The sequence below is a fragment of the Centruroides vittatus genome, unplaced genomic scaffold (genome assembly GCF_030686945.1).
Source record: "Centruroides vittatus isolate TY-2023 unplaced genomic scaffold, ASM3068694v2 contig_3074, whole genome shotgun sequence".
In the NCBI taxonomy this organism is placed as follows: domain Eukaryota; kingdom Metazoa; phylum Arthropoda; class Arachnida; order Scorpiones; family Buthidae; genus Centruroides; species Centruroides vittatus.
This window is the reverse complement of record NW_027121977.1, coordinates 5423-25748: the sequence shown is the minus strand read 5'-3', so window position 1 is coordinate 25748 and position 20326 is coordinate 5423. Positions and strand designations below refer to the sequence as shown.

Below are 20326 nucleotides of genomic sequence, written 5' to 3'. Positions count from 1 at the left end.
AATTAAAACTTTTAATATTTTTAATTATTATAAAATGGAGAAAGATTTAATTTTGAAATGAGTTTCATAAAAATTTGTCAATGCCAATAGCAGGTGAAATCCTCATTAAGTCCAAGTTTACGCGAGATATCACCCTCCATCTATCTTTTGGATCGTTTACAACTGAAACTTCGTAGCATCATTCTCCTTGCAAACAAGCTAACGTGAAAAATTTTGTGTTCTTATTAATCTTTATATTGTTCTGAGATTGTCAAGGATACGAAGAAACAGTAGAATGAAACTAAGCAATTATTTATTCGTTATTATCATGTAAATTTTTTATACATAATACTTAACACTGCCCTCAAAATTAGGTTTTTTATAATTTCATAATAATTATATTTTAAGTGGTTTACAATAAAAGCACATAACAGATGCCACCTCACACAACATTTTATTCAGTATGATTAAAAATATAAAAATTATTTAAATATATTTTCATAATAGCAAGGAAATTGCGAAAACTCGTTGCAACTTTTTAAAATTGTAAATCATTTAACTTTTAAAGATTTCGTTAGATATTTATTTTAAAGTTGTAATTTTATTTTTTGGTTTATAGTGCAACTGAGAAAGAAAACACCAGGAAGTTCCCTAAAGTAAATTTTGTAAATAAGCTAAAATTTATGAATAAGTGAATTTCCTTCCCCCCTTCTAAACTTCGTTTCCTCAAGTTGATTTATCAGGTTAAACACGGTTTGAAATATTCTAGATATAGGTCTGCTGGCAGTTCACCTACACAATCAGGAGAGTTCAGTATATACATTTTATATACAAATTATACAGATTAAAAATACATGAACGTACAAAGCGTGATGCTTCGTATTTCCTGATGCCCCTAGGAAAACGATTACGTTCATGAAAGATCTCGGTCATTGGCTCTATCTGCACTGTTCGTCAGGTCTCTGCACTTACCTGTACCTGTGCGTAATTTCCAAATGAGTATGCTCTCTCGCTTTCTCCTTTTCTCTATTCTCAGTGGGCCAATCAAGTGTCTGAGACCTTCGTGATACTATTCCCAAGCCTTTTTCCCACCCTTTTTTCTCGCTCGACTCCAATTGAAAGTCTTTCTGGACTGAAACCTTTGACCAATCACGACTCTTCCTCAGCTTTAATCGACTCTAGCTCGGGAACAGCTTTCATCCAAGTTCGATTGACTTGAATGCGGGTGAAGATTATTTCTATGTTTTTTGACATGCGATGTGGGTAGTCACACACTTGTTTACTGCTCAGTTTTTACCACACTTGCATGTGGTTTATAACCAGACCTCCCTTAAATCAAATTAGAAAAATTGACACTGTTTATATTTTTGTTTACAAACCTATCCATTACAGTTTAATTGCACATTTTTTTGAGATTTTATTGAAAACATCTGTCTATCATTAATGCAATGACCAACATTACTTTGTGGAATTTGTTGAACATTTAATAAACTGGGTTAGGCGCATCAGCGCCCTCTCGCGGTGCTTGGCGCACTGGGAACATTTTTTAGCAAGTTTCAAAAATCAATTTTGTAAAAATCATAGTATTTTTCGTGGTTTTGTGATGTTAGGTGTTTGTGGGAATATGTTTTTGAAGTGCTAATCAACAAAACTACTCAAAATATTTCGATTTTAATTATTTGTAACGAAAACAAAAAGTATGACGTTTTAGAAATTTTTCAGGAAAAATTGTCAACTTTAGAAGCATTTTTTACGAACTGTAAACAAGTCTGTTGCTATCTAAGCTCTGATTTTTGTCAGATAGCTTGTATGTGTGTTTTTACTATTGCAACCAATAAATGCTTTGTTCCAAACTCTGGGCCAAAAATATTTCAGTATTTTTAAAAATACACCGCTAAAATTCTACAGCAACTAGAGGTACAAAGGCAGATTATTGGCAGATAACATTGATAGTAAACTTCTTTTACACTTTAATTGGTTAATTTCTTCGTCTCTTATTAGATACACTTGTGAAAACAATTTCTGAAAAATTCCCACGAAATACCATGCTCCCTCAGATTACCACTTCGAATTATGTATACAACCGCCATAAAATAACTTGTTTTAATCGTTTCTTCACTTCTAATTTGCTAATGAAAAATTGTTTGACAATATATAGATAAACAAACATGTTTTCAAAACCGTTTAGCAATAAATATTCCCGGGAAACTCTGCTTTTCAAACTTTAAATGATAAGTCTTTGCGAGACCTTTTTGCCGTTAATCGGGTTTGAAAATCCTGTTTATACGCCTTCTGTGCTCCAATAGGTCATTTCTATCATGACTGACCCAATATCAAGCAATGAGCGTTTTTCAGCACCCTAACTCAGTTTCACCCCCTTGGTTAATCGCGCTAATTAAACTTCCCCCGTAAGTCGTGCGGGGTACCACGGTTACTTTAAAACTTCAGCATGGCTTCGTGTAAAAATTTTTTTCGTACAAGTTTGAAATTTTTTCAGTGCGATCTTCAGTACTTTGAAGGAAGCTACTGAGGACATTATTTTTTAGCATTTAATAGATAAAAAATACACGCATTTTAAAATGGCGTGTCGACACCCGTTTTCCTGTGAGCCTAACTCAGGGTTTCAACAGAGTTCTTCCTGTACAGCGTGATTGCAGTACAGTACACGAAACAATGCATAACAATTTTATAAAGTATGAAAAAATACTTTAAATGTACTAACTATTTATGCCATTTCTACAACATGTTGATACACATCAGAATAAAAATTTGATGAATTTTCAACTGCATCATCAGCAAGTTATGTCAGGAAAGCAAATAATTTATTAAACTTATTTAAAATTTATTTTGTATACTAGTACTTTCTATATATTAACAGGACTTATTACACTGGAAATTATGGATGCAGATATTTAGTCTTACAGATCAAAAATAATGTTTTTTATTTAGTTCACCCGAACACATACACTTTAAACATGTGTTTCGACTTGTTCGTCCTTCTTCAGCAGGCTTTTAAACGACACTTTCTACAATTAACAATAAAAACTTTTCTTGGTACAATTATAACTAAAATTAGTTAAAAACACAAACATTTCCAGAGATAAATTTAAAAATTCTTACAATACTGTATTTCCGATCATCTCTACATTTCCGCTTAAACTCATGATCCACAGCAACCATACCATTTTACACATTCCTAATTTTTGTACATTAAAATTAATTTAGAACGATAAATTTAATTATTACCTAAAATATTATTATCCCCATTAAATTACTTCTTTTTGTTTATTAGTTTCTACTTAATTTCGATTCTAATACATTCCAATCACATCTTTTATACTTCTTCCTCCCGCTTCTTATAATGCTAGTAACCATGATTGGTGGATCTCTCTACCATTGTTGTTATTCATTTTATTAGTTTGCTTAATTATATTTAAATGCTCATACAGTTGTCTTTTATAATTGATTTTTTTCCCTGATTTTTACCGTATTTAGATCAATTGCACAACCTTCTGTATTACAGTGGTCAGCTACTGCTGAATTTGCATAGTTTCCTTTGATTGCTTTGATATGTTCACTTAATCTTATTTTTAATTTTCTTTTAGTTTCTCCTATATATGTTTTCTTTGGAATACAATTACAATCAAATGAATATACTATTCCTTTCTCCTCTGTTATATCATATTTTTCTTCTTTTCTGTAACATAATTGTTATAGAAAAGAAATTTATTTTTTCCGGTATTAAGTTGATTCTATTTTTAATTACATTTTTAATTCTTTCAAATAATTTTGGAACATATCTTAATTTAATAAATTTTTTCTCTTTATCTATTGATTTTGGTTGTTTGTCATTATCTAGTTTTTCAAGCCATTTTTTTATTATACATTTTGGGTAATCGTTTAAAATAAACATTTTAATTATTTCTTCTTGTTTTTGTGTTTCTATTTCGCTTGTTCTTCGCCTTATTTTATTCATATACATTTTAAATATATTATATTTCATACTGACCGGAATCACAGATTTATAATTAATTTTTTTGGGGGGTATTTGTATTGGTTTAACGTATTTCTTGTAAATTTATTAACCTTTTTAAACAGCATTATTAAAACAAAATTTTACTTATTGATAATACTGTTGCAACTTTTGAATTCTTATTTATGTTTGCAGTTGTTTTTGTTTTGCTTGGAGACTGCCTTAATGTAGGAATATTAACTGACAAATATAATTGGAAATTAATAAAAACTCAAACTATAAGCATTCTGTTTTAGTTGCCATTTTCCACGGGAAATCTCTGCTCTTTTATCTTTAATTATATAAACATAATTCTTAATCAGAAATCGTTCATCAAAATGCAAGTCACATATTCGCGATTTTCTGGTAAGTTGTAAATATTTTCGAGAAATTTAACGTTTCCACTTATCTAACTGGTTCGGAAGTAGTGTAAAATATGTCACTTCTCATCAGATTTACAGTATCCAGAGTTACAACTAGCTGCTTAACACTCATTCGGCATGCTTTCGTTTATTTTTATCGTATAAAAAAATTACAAATTGCACTAAAACTTCTGAAAATAGTATTTGACATTTGAAAAATTATGCTATGTGGAATGTTATAAATCAGTATACTGTCTTACCACGTGAGGTTATTTCTGAATTTAGAAATGACTTAAACTGGGAATTATCATAAAAAAAATACATATTTTCATTATTATATCAAAATCAAAATATCTTAATTCGAATTGAATTTACGAAATTTCAAATTCTTCTAGATAAATTTATTAAGAAGTATATACATAAATTATATATGAGAATAGTTTTAAAATATCAACGATTTAAACAACATTCTACACGAGCTAAAAGATTATCTACTTTGGGAGTCTTTTGTTACAAATACTAAACGAAGAAAATTATCGTTCGGTATTGGATAACAGGAATTCAAAAACCCCGTTTTTTAATGTTTTGAAATATCAAAAACTAAGGCAAAGCTATATTGCTGATAATTCACATAGTTTATTAGTCAATGTATTTCACGATATTTTGAACGTTTATGATAATGTGATTATTAGGTGGGCAACCTGCGACCCTGGAACCATGTACCTGTATATGAATGCGGGCCGCATGCGCCCCGCATTCATATACAGGTACGTGGTTCCAGGTAATCCGGTAATTGGTTCCAGGAGAGGCGACGTAAGTCGATTTTATTTGTGTAGTTACGACGTAAGTCGTAGTTTCGACTTACATCGTAACTAAACGCCAATAATGAGCACTTAAAGACCGCTGAATAAGACGACAACACAGAAACACAGATGTTTTCATGGTTCGTTCCCTAAGATTTATGATGATTATATTAACATTTACTGTAAATGTACATATTTTAATATGATTTTATGTGCTTTCAACGCTTTTCTAGTGATATTACGACTTCAATGTTTATGGCGGACGGATTTAAAGTCGAATAAACTGACTTAAACTTGATTATTATTTTTCCATATACTTTTTTGACAAACGACGTATAATCGGGAACTCGAGAGCGACGTAACTCGAGGTATACCTGTATTTTGCGGCCTGCGACGCAGAAAATGTGAATAAATATATCAATTTCCCAGCTTAAGGAAGTATGCAGCAAAAATTCAAACGTTATTTTCTACCACTTATGTATGTGAATAGTTTTTCCCGCAATAAATTTAGTAAAAATTAAAACAAGAAACCGGCTAACAGACACATCGAAACTAATTTAAAACTAGCAGTAATAAATATTTAACCAAATATTTCCAATATATTACGTTTACATCAGTTCCAGAAGCTCAATTAAGTATACCTATGCTAATTTATAATTATATATGAGTAAATAATTCTGATTTACAAACATTTTTTTCCTCTTTCTCTTGTATGCGGCCCGCGTCAGTTCAAGTCTTAAAATACGGCTCATACATAGAAAAAGGTTGCCCATCCCAGGTTTAATGTATTGACCATGTCATATTTTCCCAAGTGTATTTCTCAGTTTAAATAATTAAAACTAAAAACCGTGAAAGATGCATTATATTTTATTAGCTTAATGTTTGGAGTACATATAAGAATATAGAATATATATATATTTTTAAATATCGACATTAATAGCATATACTATCGAACTCCCAATAACGGCCAGCCTAAAACAGTAGTCACTTGTAAATAAATTCCTACAAATTAACCAGTAAATAAGTAACTGCCTTCAAACAACTTTCATGTTTTACAATGATGTCAGTGGCCATTTTGTAGAGATTACACTGTGTTCCCAACAAAAATTTTAGTAGATTATGCACTTTAAAATACTCTCCAAATTAAACATGCATTTATATTTAGAGAAAGAATACTTCAAGGTATTTTTATGCCTAATCTTGATACAAATGCTAATAAATAGTTGAGTTTACATAAATAATTTAAGGATTGTAATAATATTTGTTATAGATGATTTATTGGATGATGTATCATTTATAATTTACTTTGAAATTTCCTTTGTAAATTAATGTGAAAGATGAAGAATGCTTTATATTTTCTTTGTGTATACTCTGGCATTTTAATGTGTCTAAGATTATACAGTTTAGGACACTACTTTATTAAGATTATATCGCTGTTGTTTGCACTTATAAGAGAGTATGTATATTGAAGCAGTTGTAAAAGTGAGTTCTATTGAAAATGTTTTCACATGGTAAAATAGAAATTTTTATTTCTCTAGTAAAATTTGAATATTATATTTTTTATGATACGTTGTAATAGAGTATAGAGTGCACAGATGAATAATGAATTTGGAAATTCAGTATCTGATCCTGTACACGATAATCTCTCATCTCAATTATTTGGCATATGCTTATTGTAATCAATCATCTCCTTTTGTTTTGGTGGAAATGTTAGTTATATCAGATATCTCGGTAGTCCGTTTAATTTTGTTTTTTTTCTGTGAACATAACTGCATTTTACTTAATTGCAAAGGGCAAGTGGTCACATCATTCAAAGTTTTAGGCGAACCCAAGCTTATAAATATCAGGAAACCTAATAGGTATCGCTCATTTCGATAATCTGACCATTCTTACTCACTGGTGGAAAAGGTCGGATTAGCGAAAAAATGCTGTGTTTGTCTTAGATCGAACTTACTTATTAATATCATTTTGTTTCATATAATTGATGTTAAATTTCTATACATTATATTTTATAGTTATCTTTGATAAAAGTGATGCAAATATTATGATTAAAATCAAGTTTTTAGTTTTCATTCTGAAATTTATAAAAATTTTAGCCATTGCCTATATAACAGTATATGATAGATAAACAAAGTGTATGTATAAAAGTATTAGTTCAATAACGTGTAGTGCATTACGCTTCAGATATATCAGGGTCATCATAAGATAGGGGAAATAAACCATTATATATGGAATTATTTTAGCACAATTCGATTTCCTGGGATATTTATTCTACATGGCCACAAAAAGTACATCAAAATTCGTTTCATAATATGGCCGTCGTCAATATCTCTGATTTAACGACTTTTACAATGGCTATCGACTTTTTTAATCTCATGCTATTGCACAGAAGACAAAGTTTTCGTGTCACATTTTCTACGTGCACAGTGAGAATTGCAAATGGAAATTGAAGAAATCATAATCATATTGACACCTAACACGTTATTCAAATTGTGTCAGAAATTCGAATATTGCATTGGAATTGGTTACCTCATATGAAGTATCAAATTTGTTCTCTATAGAAAATATGTAGAAATATTGTGTTCTAAAATATACAAATTCTTTCTTCATACCTTCCCTAGTGCATTTATTATGAATATTGCCATGCATGAATATAACTACATTTTATGAAATATTATTAACGAACAATACTAGTAAATACATTTACATATTAATATATCATTTCTGGCGAATTTGTATTATTTATGATCCCGTTGAAATAATTTTATATTTGTAAGGTGGCATTTGTATGGATGTATTAAATAAAAAATGGTGTCAGCTGTACTGAATTAACACAATGTTGTTACTGATATCATATGATAAATATCAAAGGTAAAAAGGCAAAATTTAACGAGGATGAAGACTTATTTATAAAGGTTTTTCTCAATTTTACTATTGCAAGAGATAATATCACTGTCTTTTGATATATTTGTATATTATCTTTTCTAAATATTTTGCCAACAGTTCGACTATCAAACCTCTTGTAGCTTCTTATTAGTAATTTACATGAAATTTAATTGTGTATTGTTGAACATTGCTGTTTGCGTCTTTTGTAAATATTATTGTTTGAAACAGTAGAATATAACAAAAACATTAATGAAAAGAGGAAACAGATTTAACAAATAGATCAATATTACATAATTTAGAAATGAGTTTAAAAATTTTTGAAAGGTCTCACTCTGGATTTCTTTCTTGTAATGATTTTTATCTTGTTTACGAGAATTTCTGTAACAAATACTACAAAAGCGATCAAATATCCTGCACCAAGTAAGTAGAGTGGACCCATAATGTCATCCATTTCCAGTACTTCTTGTTTGTTTGTATCAATTGGTTCATATTTGTAGAAAAGATCTTTTCTTGTCGCTTCATGAAGTAGATTTTCGCGAATTTTCTCAGGTAACCCGCTTTGTTGAATAAGATTTACCCTGAAAATGTAAATATGTATTATTAATTAATATACTGTATTAGTAACTTTGATATATAATATAAATATTAACGTTATTTAATTTATACAAATTTATTTTAACAGAGTAATTTTTGATAGTTGGAAATGTTGTAGCTTTCAGTTACAATATTTATCAATTGAAAGCTTTAAATACAAAACTTGTCATTTGATTATAGACAAAGGATATACTGTATTATACTTGTGTTCACTTCGGACGTTCTTGTAAACTAAGACTTTTAAAATGGAACGAACAAATGTATAATATAAGTAATTACGGACAAGAAGCACGTATCAAAATAACTATATAATAGTTTATCAATTTAAAATATAATGCCTTGCACATTTATGTGTTACTATTCATCTACAGCGATTTAGTCATATTATTTTTGTTTTATTTTCAAAGTTATGTAAAAATTTTATAATATTTTTCCTAAATATAAAATTTTATGTGACATTTTCAAAGATTGAAATTACATCTCCAATTATTTCTCCTACTTCAAATTTAATTCATTACATGAAGCTGTTGATACTTCGAATCGTTTGATGTCTGAATCAGTTTTTTCCATTTGATATAATGAAAAGTGAATTAATCTATTCCATGACGATAACCAATACCGATTACGAGAAACTTAGAACTGAAAATACACAACTTTAATGTAAACGTAACACCATTCCCTAACGATAAATTAAAACGAAAAAACAAAAAAATAACATCAGTAAATTTCATTTACTAATCGCACATTGTCGAATTTGACATCTTAAACATGGTTGCTAAATTATGTGTACTGCTCTTGTATTTCGGAAGTCGTTCCTTTTACATCTCAGTTGTGAATAGTACAACATTCCTCATAAGGTTTGTTGCTCCCACACACTTCTGAGATTCTGTTAACTTAATATGTAAAGGTTAAATTGGATGCAACGAAAAATTTTCGCGTAGTTTTAAAAATCTGCTTTTACTTAACATAGGTGTATCGTTAAAGTATAACAATTGTAATATTGAACATGTCATTGCCAGTGTATTCTTTCTTTAGAAGCTCATTTTAAAACTTTCTCTTTAGATTTTCAGTGAAACGTTAAATTTAAATATGTCAAGATTTAGATCTTGTCTTTTATATCATAATGTACGATTTTCGGAAAAGAAACAGCACCGCGTAAAACTGAAATACAAAATTTGAAATATGTGTGCACAGAATTTTCATTAACTACAATGAATCAAGTGTACTTTAAAACATTGCGTTCCAAAATTTCGAAGTAAAGGATACGAAACGAGAAACGTACCAAAATTTGAGAGAGAAATTGTTAATTAGAAATCAACTAACAACACACAATATATTTATCAAACTCACCAAAACACAATTCAAAACATAACTGAAAACACCGATTCCTAATGCGAGAGCCGAAACGAGCATTCGACGTAGGAAGCACCAATGATTTTGCAACGGTATATGTTCAATCAACAGTTCAGCAGTGGCCGATGGCCGGTTGATAAAACTACTGAACCCCAATAGTTGGCTGTGGGATTGCAACTGACAAGCAGGATAGCAGTTGCTTTACAGGCTTTATCTACGCGTGTAATACTTAGGTAGAAACTAATTTCCTATAAAAATATCCTGATAGGAACTTTATTCACAAATCGAGATGTGTTGCATATTAACCCTGCAAATATTCAATTACCAGAAAGAAAGTATCAAATATATTAAGGATAACAAGTTTTAATATTATTGTAGCAAATATTTTTCAGTTTTTATTTGATGGAAATTCAGTGTTGATATTATACAATAAGTAATCAGATGATAGATCGAGAGAATTAAAAAGTGTGTAAAAAATAAAATCATCTTTTAATTACAATATGAGAAAGTAAATTAAAAATATCTTAATAGATTTAAAAATTGCATTTTATTCTAAAAATGCACTGAAAAATGAAATACATTATTCTCAGCTTTCATATTAAATGCAATTAAAACTAAAAGCTTGATGTGCACACGTTGTTAACTGCACTTTCTGACGATTTTTAAGGAAACCTTATGAGCGCCCATGCTTTTATTTTTGGTCTGTTAGTACCAAGAATGCTGTAAAATCTCAAGAATAAATTAATATTATTTTATGAGTTTTAATAAATTTATATGAACTAAAAGTATTACTTTACAATTATTCAACTATTTTTTATTTTCTAATTTTTAGGTTTATATATGATAGAGTAAATTATCGAAAATATGTCTGTAGTTTACCGTTTAAATGGGAAATGGGTATACATTGAATTACAAAATTTTATTATTTGTTTTAGAAAACAGAAAGATGCAAAAAGTAAAATTTGAAATTTTTAGTATTTTATTTAAATATCGGTGTATTATTTCTATATGTTTCCTTTCCAGCAATCTGTACTGTCAAAAGGACGAAAATGCTATGTTTCTATGATAAATACCATGTAATTACGCCTACTATAAATGCATTTGCACTTTTTTTTTTTTTTGCTCTATCAGTTTGGTCTGAAAAATTACGGCCCGTTTCTGCTTAGAGAGAACTAAGAGGCCAGAGTCTATATATGAGAAATCAAGGTGTCCTTTTTAAGACAGGAGTACTTATACTGATCTCAAGAATGGGCTCATACGTATGTATTGTAGTCTGCATTTATATTATTAGCTAGCTAACCTAGTGTGAAAGTTGAGTATGTGATGGTCGGTTATTTTGTTAGTAAATACTGGTTTACTTTTCCCTACTAAAAGTGTAAGAGTAAGGAAAACCGATCATGGCAACACCAGCAAATTGGAAAGCTGCACGAGGCCGGTGTAGTAGTATGCATTTGCATTGTGACTGTCTATAGTTGTTCTTGTTATTTGTCTCTAAACAACAAACTGTAAAAACCATTTACATAGAATTCAGACTGTATTAGATTAGTAATTTTTGGATAATTTAAATTATGCGGGGAAACAATGTTTCAGGAAACATTATTTTATATATAGGAATTAAGCATCTGCGGATTTTGGATACATGAAAAGTTCTCGAAACTAGCCCTCACACATATTAAGGGATAAATGTAGATTTCTGGTTTATCTATCTGATGTTCAGATTTTCGTCAAACGTATCTGATAAATAATACACTAGCTGGAAATAGTAGATGTTTCTTTTCGGTGAAAGTAATTTGAAAGCAGTAATATAAGAACACATCGACTGTATAAATTTAAAATTATGTTACAGCGTCACATAAAGCAGGAATATTTTCAGTGCATATTTTGGCCACAGAAAACAAGAAAGCGTAACAAAATGGAAAGTTTGCTTTTTGCTATTCAAACATTCTAAGTATAAAGCAGATACTTGCTTAGCAAATAATTAGTCTAATTCACAAAACAACACCGTTACTTGTTGCTGAGATAACTTTATTGAGAGAAACTAACGTTTTCGGACTACTCAATAGGCCATCCTCAGGCTTAACATTCAAAAAACGGAATATTAGCGTTCCATTAAAAGAATACATTTGTTTCAACAAATTCAACGCATTAGTAACGGAAAAAATAAAAAACAAAAATAAAAAGGAAGAACATGGTAATATAAATAAATATAAATATACAATAAAAATAAGAAGTAAAAAGTAAAAATAAAAATAAATCTACTGATAATACTTTTACAAACAGAGAAGCAAATTATTGTAAAACCTTTGAGCTCCCCAACGTTAGCAGGTACCGCTGAAAAAATTGAAATTTACAAAAGCAAGTTGGAAGACACATGCATAAATGCGAGGGACGCAGACAGCCTACCAACAGCTTGGAAATTTGTAGTCAAGAAAATGCATCACGATCTCGTAGGCTCGTCTTAGCTTATACTTACATTACTCCTAAATAATTTGCTACTCTGTTTGTAAAAGTTTTATCAGTAGATTCATTTTTATTTTTTACTTCTTATTTTTATTGTATATTTATATTTATATATATTACCATGTTCTTTCTTTTTATTTTTGTTTTTTTTATTTTTTCCGTTACTAATGCGTTGAATTTGTTGAAACAAATGTATTCTTTTAATGGAACGCTAATATTCCATTTTTTGAATGTTAAGCCTGAGGATGGCCTATTGAGTAGGACGAAAACGTTAGTTTCTATCAATAAATTTATCTCAGCAACAAGTAACGGTGTTGTTTTGTGAATCATTCTAAGTATGTTACTTAAAACATGTACACGCACTATAAATGCATTTTCACATAAACTCCAACAATGTGTTCACTTTCTGTGTATGGCAGATGCAACTCCAAAGGCATCGTATACTTTCATTAACTATGCAATAAAAAGTAGAATTACGAGCTTTCGTTTAATATCATTCTTTTGGCCACTTATGTGTGGTTTCAATCTTGATCTGGTGTGTTTAAATGTGCAGTATCAACGCATTATTCATACGTTTGTCTTTGCCATCCTGAAACCATAAACATTGCTTCACAGAGAGTGCAATTTGCAGTTTTGTCGCTAATGAATCTACTCACTTAAACATTTACCATCCTTTGCTGATATGGCAACATTAAACTTACACAACTAATTCGTTTATCACGACGTTAATCCTATCTAAAATGAAAATTTTGTAAAATTGTAACTTTGGTAAATTTTTTTGATACAATTCTGTAATATAATTTTAGAAATGACTTTTTTATTTATAATGTTTTTCTACCTAAATTAGTGGCATTGAAGTTGTGAGATGACAGCACATCTTATGCTAAAGTATTCTCGATATTGACATGTTGTCTAATTCTCGGTCACCAACAAAATAGTATCAAACTAAACGTTTGTTAATAAACATTTTTGATTGAGGTGATGAAAGAAAGAAAATAAACACGTAATGATCTTTTGAGATGAAGTAAAATCTGAAAGGATTGTCTATGGGAGACTGCTCCTATTTATGTATTAGACATGCGGACACATACAACACATAAATAGTGGTGGGATCTCGCAACTAATTACCACCGATTAGTAGTTTTTCCTATTGTGCACTAGTGAAAGATAAAAAAAAAGAAAACATTTTCTGTACTTACGTTTTGGCTATTTCAACAGCATAATTAACTCTGGCTAAATTCATTTGTATAAAACTGAATTTTGTGAAAAGTGCATCTTTCGAAACGAAGAACTTTTCCTTTCCCGATTTAGATATGCTCAATTCAATGTTATGTTTTGATGCTAGGAGGGCGTAAGTTCCTTTAACTACTTTTTCAACTTGTTCCGTGCACGTCTCGTCGTACTTGATAACATTTTCATAAAAGATTTCGATGACATCATTTCTAATAATTGTCGTCGGGATAAACTTCTACAAAAATATAAATAAAGTCTATTGATGTAAAGTAATAAAAAATACAAAAATGTTAAATGGAAAAACATACACTGTGTTTCAACATTTATACACAAAAGAGATTCATGACCACGTATGTAAAAAATGTACAAATGTTTTATATTACAATTATTTTGAAGATATAATCATTGCAATTTCGAATTAACTATATTTCGTAATTAGAGCAGCAATATGTTTTGCAGGTACTAAACTCGGAATACGAATTCAGTTATTGTCATATGTATTGTTATATGCTACAGTACAAATCAACGGATGAAGTGTTACATAAATTTTTATCAACTCTATTTGGTCTTAAAACTGTTGTGTCTGATAAAGATTGTGTCATAATCCCAAAAACACAATACCGATTTCTGTAATTCCGGATGTTAAAATTTCGAAAGATCATAATCCCGAAAGAATTAATTCAAGAAATATTATAATCCTGAAAGAAGAAATACGAAAATCAAAATTCCAAAACGAATAAAACCAGAACATCCATTGAAAAATTAGTGGTTTATATAGGAATCCACGCAAAATGGATTTCCACGTATCTTCCAAAAAACATAATTACTTAAAATGGAAAAATTTAGTACGAATGTTTACGTTATTATATATGAAATCATTAAAGAATTTCAAAAATTGCAACTCTTCGTGAAAAATGAATATGAACGTATTATCTGAGAGAAGCCACGCCTTAAAAGAAAAAAAAGCAGATATTCATCACAAAGGAAGACTTCAAAATATAGTTGATGAACGTGAAAGTAAACCAACTCATATACACCACCTCTATCCAATCTTGACTGCTGGACAGCCGAGGGTCAAGGTGGCCTACCCTTACGTGCGACCCGAAATCGAATCCAGATGAGTCGAAAAATGCCTAGGAATTATTTGGGGGTCTGACTGCCGACCGAATAAGTCGGCCCCGTCTTTCACTATCCAGCTGCCCCATTGTGGGCTTGGCCAAACTCATAACAAGATTACTTAAAAATGCGCTCTTAATGCCCACAGAGCGAAAAGACTTTTAAAAAATCTCTTCCCAACTGTCCAGAATCTTCCCATGTAATATGCATTTTCGGATGTTAATATTTTTATTACCTTCACACAATTTTAAATTTTCAGCAATGATTTTTATAACTAATTACATATACTGCATATGAATTTATTTACTCTGTATTAATGTAATGATAGTTGATATGTATGTATTATGCACTGTACATACATACTATTATTAAATATTTTATTGTGTAAAAAGAGTTATTAAGTGTTTTGCCACGTCGTGAAAAATGATCATGAACTTATTATCTGAGAGAAGCCATGCCCTAAAGGGAAAAAAGGCAGATATTCATCACAAAGGAAGACTTCAAAATATAGCTGATGATTCTGACAGTCAGCCAACTCATATACACTATCTCTGTCCAATCTTGACTACAGGGTCAAGGTCAAGATTGGACAAAGGTGCTTATACAGGGTGTTTCAAAACTATATGCCAGAACTGTAAAGGCAGGTAGAGGGGATCTAACTAAGCAGATTTCGTATAGGAATGTGAGTGCGGAAATGCCGCGAGAGGGTGCTGTTGAGTTCGGCAAATGAAAGCACTCCGCTGGCTTGGATCGTCATTCCCCCACACGGATTTTCAGCAACATGCATCGTTACGCCAATGCGGAGCTTGCCGACATGGGACTGCGCCAGGAAATGGAACGGCTGCTCAAAAGATGTACAAGAACATGGAGCAATTTTCCGGTAGGTATCTACCAGATCGCCGAACAATCAAGCGTCTTCATCGGGAGTTGTGCACGAGTGGATCGTTTTATGCTTCCAGTCGTGTTATTGGTACTGGAAGATATCGCATATTGCCTGCAGTGGAAAAAGCAGTATTACGCACAGTTGAGGATAGTCCTATGACAAGCTCGAGAGCTGTTGGATGTGCTGCTGGAAAAGTGCATGACATGCCTGACGTTTTTACTATAGTACGCCAATCCGTGCATTGCCACTGTGAATGTTGTATCGCAGTTGGTGGTCACTCTTTCGAGCAGCTAATGTAAACTGCTTGATAAATAAATTGTTGCTGTCCTTTGTCCCTACTTGACTTTTCACTTACCTGTTTTTTCTACTGCCTTACGTGCTTGCACTTCAACGTTGCATTTCCGCACCCACATTCCTATAGTTTTGAAACACCTTGTATATTTCTCAAATCAATTTCGTTTAAAAATGTAAATAAATATCTTGAGAATTTATTATTATTTTTTCAAAATTGTATTTTCTAAATTTTAATCTTTCGGGATTGTGATTTTTCAAGATTTTGATTTTAACGTGTGTGGTGACATAATGCAGAAATTTCTCCATTTTTATCCCATTTACACTGCAGACAAGTATTTGATATTCGCTCAACTTAGTATAACCTTCGTTAGTCATAATTCTTTCCACATATATGCCAAAATATCTGATGTAATAAGAAGTGATATTCTATTATAAACTCTAACATATCTCACGTGCTAATAAACAAGAAGAATACCCGATTATGACAACCTTATTGTTTTACATAGGACCACTTGCAGTCTGTTTGACACGCAAATAATAATATTTAAATAAATAGTTCTGTTGCAAACTCTGCGGTATTATAACTTCATAATCTTAAGAAATACGTTTTTACTTCATATATTTTAATAATAAATACAGTATTAATAATATATTTATAATACAGTTTTAAAATATTTAATATGTTAAACGTATAAATGGAAATGTGTGAAATGCTTAATACATACTTTGAAAGGACATCGATCAAAATAACGACATTCATCGCTTAATACATAGAAAGTGATATTGTATCGTCCGTCTATCACAGATTGAGTCAATTCTTCAAAAGTTTGAGGAATGGATTCAGTTCCTGGATTAACAATATAAGATGGCAAAATGCCGACATATGCAGACGTCAGGACAAATGCAATAAGGATCCAGCAGCCGATTAAGATACGAAAGGTATTGTAAAAACAACGATTTATTCTTGCATCTAGAAAATAAAAGATTAACATGAAAGAGAAAAGTTTAGTATACTATAACTAGAAGAAAAACATTGTCTTATTTTACGTAATTATCAATCAATCATTAAATACTAATAATATATTTATCAGTGAAGAACAAGAGGAGCATGAAAATACTGGATTATTAGAGTGTATAAAGCAAAAATAAATAAATATATATATAAAACACACATTCAGTTGTGTGTTTTCTTTGAATATGAGTGAATACAATTGAATAAATATTCTACGTAACATAGAAAGTGCAAAATAATGACGCTTCTCAGTTTTGGCCATCTATCACGTACTTCTGGGTGACTTACCTAATGCTCAAGACTTTATTTAATCAATATCTTGTATTTTTTGTACTTTTAATATCATGTAACGTGCATTGTACATGTTTCGTGCATCTATTTTTTCCACATATCGCATCTAATCGAATCGGCATTCTTTGTCTGGATTTTCTAACTTAATCATATGATAAACAAGTGTTTTTCAAATTAGGTACTGTACATGTACTTAACTTTGAATTTGATTAAAGAACTCGCTTTCCTAAATTACTATATTTAAGTCTTTTGCAAAGAATGCGTTATGGAATGATAAATTCTTGCTTACTTAATAGTAATTTAAACGATTATTATGTAATGTTTTACTCGTGTTCGGCACTTTACCTCTATTGACACCAGGTTTACCATTTCTTGTATTCATTAGACAAGAAAAAGTTTGCTCATAAGAAAATATGTCAGAAAAAATATTCAATAGGCATCTTTCCGATATGATTGGAATGAGAACCCAAACGATATTTGAGTGATGCCTGCTTCTATTGTTTGTTTTGCTAGTTATGGCAACGCAACACGTGGGCGATGACATCCTGGTGGTCCGTAAAGAATAACTGCTCACTATTTTCGCGTTAAAGAATAGGAGAAATTCATAAATGCTGTACGTGGCCAGTTTCTCCTTGCGAGGAACCACTGGTGGGGCGCCTATTCTTCTACTTTAGACTAAAGTTAATAGGAGGATATCTGACTTTGACCTCCAGATAAGTCTACTTTCACAAGAAACAAAAAATATCACCTAAAAATAATCGAATTTCGGAACCTTTTGCGAGAATACACGTGAAGGTGGGACATTCTAGTCGTTGGATTGGTAAAACCCACTCACTGGGTCACTGGATCGCGTAATAAAAGGGTCTTAATTTATCAAGTGGAGAGTCCAGTAGGAAAGTCGATAGGGGTCCGTTCTCCAGAAAGACAAGTCGCCAGGTTAACTAATATAAAAACAGTTTAATAAAACAATAAAGCAAATACACACGCTAATTGCGGTTACAATTATAGAAATATTATAAGCATTAGGAGCGGATAGAAGTAGTATAAGCATAGTTCTCCAAAGGAGGATCCATTGTAGAACTATGTGACGAGACGACACCTTATGTTTGTTTCACGAGTATGTCGAACCTGTATGGCGCTTAGATGAAATCCACTAGTGTCCGCCAACTATGGCGACTACAGCTTATTCCCGACTTCGTTTGATCTGGAGCAGTTGCTTCTTAGGAACAAACGCCCCGATTTGCAGGAGCTTTGTTCTTATATTAGTCTTTTTCCCAGGAAAACCCATCAGGTGATCGAATGTTCTTGGAAACGAAGATTGATTTTGCAGGTGTTGGGTGACATAGGTGAGTTGTCGATGACGTATAAATGTCGTTATATAGAGCTGCTATTGGGCTCGAGACTTGTTGAGACTTCTATTTACTTGTTGGATGGTCGACTTCCTACACCTTTAACAATAGATTGTTTAACTTGACATTCGATTGTTTTAATCTTCGAACAGTTTTTGATAGTAAGAGGGATATTCAATCCATTTTCTGTGCGATAATTTGTTAAAGATCGCGATGGAGAAATAAACTTAAAAATTCCTTTAATTAGCGCAAAATTGGGCCTACGATCTTCACGCATTCCTGTAAACGTAAATGGCGCAAAAACGTTTATAAAGCGATTATAAACAGAAACTCGTTTTTAACAAAGAAATTATAAAAACTATTTTTCGAAACTAATGATAATTAAATTGTTAAGCAGAGCAGAATAATTATTAAAGTGATTAGTGACTCGATTTACTGACTGCAATTTCAATAAAAAATCTCTATTCGTCTCACCCGGCTCTGCCCCTTATACATGTATTTAGAAACCTTGCATATTTATAAACAATTGTTTTATCCTATGTTTGCTAGAAAAAGCATATTTATGGCCCAGAAATAAAATATTTTATAGGGCAAAGAAAATATAGGCGCGACAATGATTTTCAACATCTGAATTTGAAGAAAATGAAGTAATATTGTATATCATTGCTCATATAAAATCTTTGCCCTAATATGTAATATATTTTTATTTTTTTCAGAAATTCAGTCTAAGAAAATACACATAGTGTAAGGTACAACGATACCAACCTTGTCGAAGAAAGTTTCTCAATAATATCCAAAATAAGGTAGAAAATTCAAGCTTTCCATTGTTGCAATACTCAGTTTCTTTTTTAATTACAATATACAACGTTGACAGAAGGATAACGAATGAAAAAGAAATAAATATCCAAACCTGAAATGTAACATTTAATAATTATTTTGTATTTTTTCAAAATTATACATTTTTTATAATACAGTCAAACCTTCAATAACGGACACCTTAAACAGAAGTCATTTTATGTAAAGAAGAACGCTTCTGAATAGATAACCGCCAAATGAAAGGTACTTCCGAACAACAATAAGTTTATATTTACGCCCATGTGGCCGTTCTCGAGAGGTTTCACAGTTTATTATTTTATAAAGTTTTGTAATTATTACAACCAGCGAAAGAATTAATTTTAGATAATACAAAAGATAATAAATTTTTTAATATTACCATTTTGTCAAAGGGTTTTATCAAAGAAACTGCTTTGCTTAATGGTTTTGCAGCACTTATTGTAAATGTAGTTGAAGTGTCTATTATGGAAGAAGAATATGACATATAACTTTTTCTTATAGGACCACCGATGATGGCGATTTCTGACTATTGAATAAATTAAATTTATTATAATATTTTTAAAGAAGTATAATTGCTGAATATATTACCTTTTCTAACAAAAATGTCTTTTTAAACCTTAAACAAAAAAAGTAAATTTTATTTAACGTACTTAGCATGATTTAGTTATACCGTAAAGAAAACATACGTAATATAAAGAGACTCGTGTAATAGCTTGATGTATTCTTTAACAAATGTCTTCTCTCTGAAAATGTCTTCCTGAAAAATAAATTATGATTAATTCGAAATAATTTTTGTGTAAATTTATGTTTTCAATTTTATTATAAGTGTATCGACAAAGGAAACAACTTATAGGCTAACTATTTG

The 20326-nt window shown here is 30.8% G+C and overlaps 1 protein-coding gene across 1 annotated transcript; it reads right to left on the bottom strand.

Moving 5' to 3' along the window:
- Positions 1–8308: 8308 nt before the first annotated feature.
- LOC136973017 (glutamate receptor ionotropic, delta-2-like) lies at positions 8309–19973 on the bottom strand. The gene is made up of 5 exons (XM_067267703.1): positions 19841–19973; positions 19393–19537; positions 16701–16945; positions 13649–13917; positions 8309–8620 (listed from the first exon to the last, which is right to left on the bottom strand). The coding sequence occupies exons 1-5, from the start codon at positions 19943–19945 to the stop codon at positions 8350–8352; spliced, it is 1035 nt and encodes a 344-aa protein (XP_067123804.1). The 5' UTR covers positions 19946–19973; the 3' UTR covers positions 8309–8349.
- Positions 19974–20326: the final 353 nt, after the last annotated feature.

What these genes read in the sequence shown, in the direction of transcription:
- LOC136973017 (XM_067267703.1), bottom strand. Translation starts at nt 19,945, where the DNA reads ATGTCATATTCTTCTTCCATAATAGACACTTCAACTACATTTACAATA. An exon ending in GAGAAACTTTCTTCGACAAG is followed by an intron (nt 16,946 to 19,392) that starts GTTGGTATCGTT and finishes TTTATTTTCTAG; the next exon opens with ATGCAAGAATAAATCGTTGT. An exon ending in TTGATCGATGTCCTTTCAAA is followed by an intron (nt 13,918 to 16,700) that starts GTATGTATTAAG and finishes ATATTTTTGTAG; the next exon opens with AAGTTTATCCCGACGACAAT.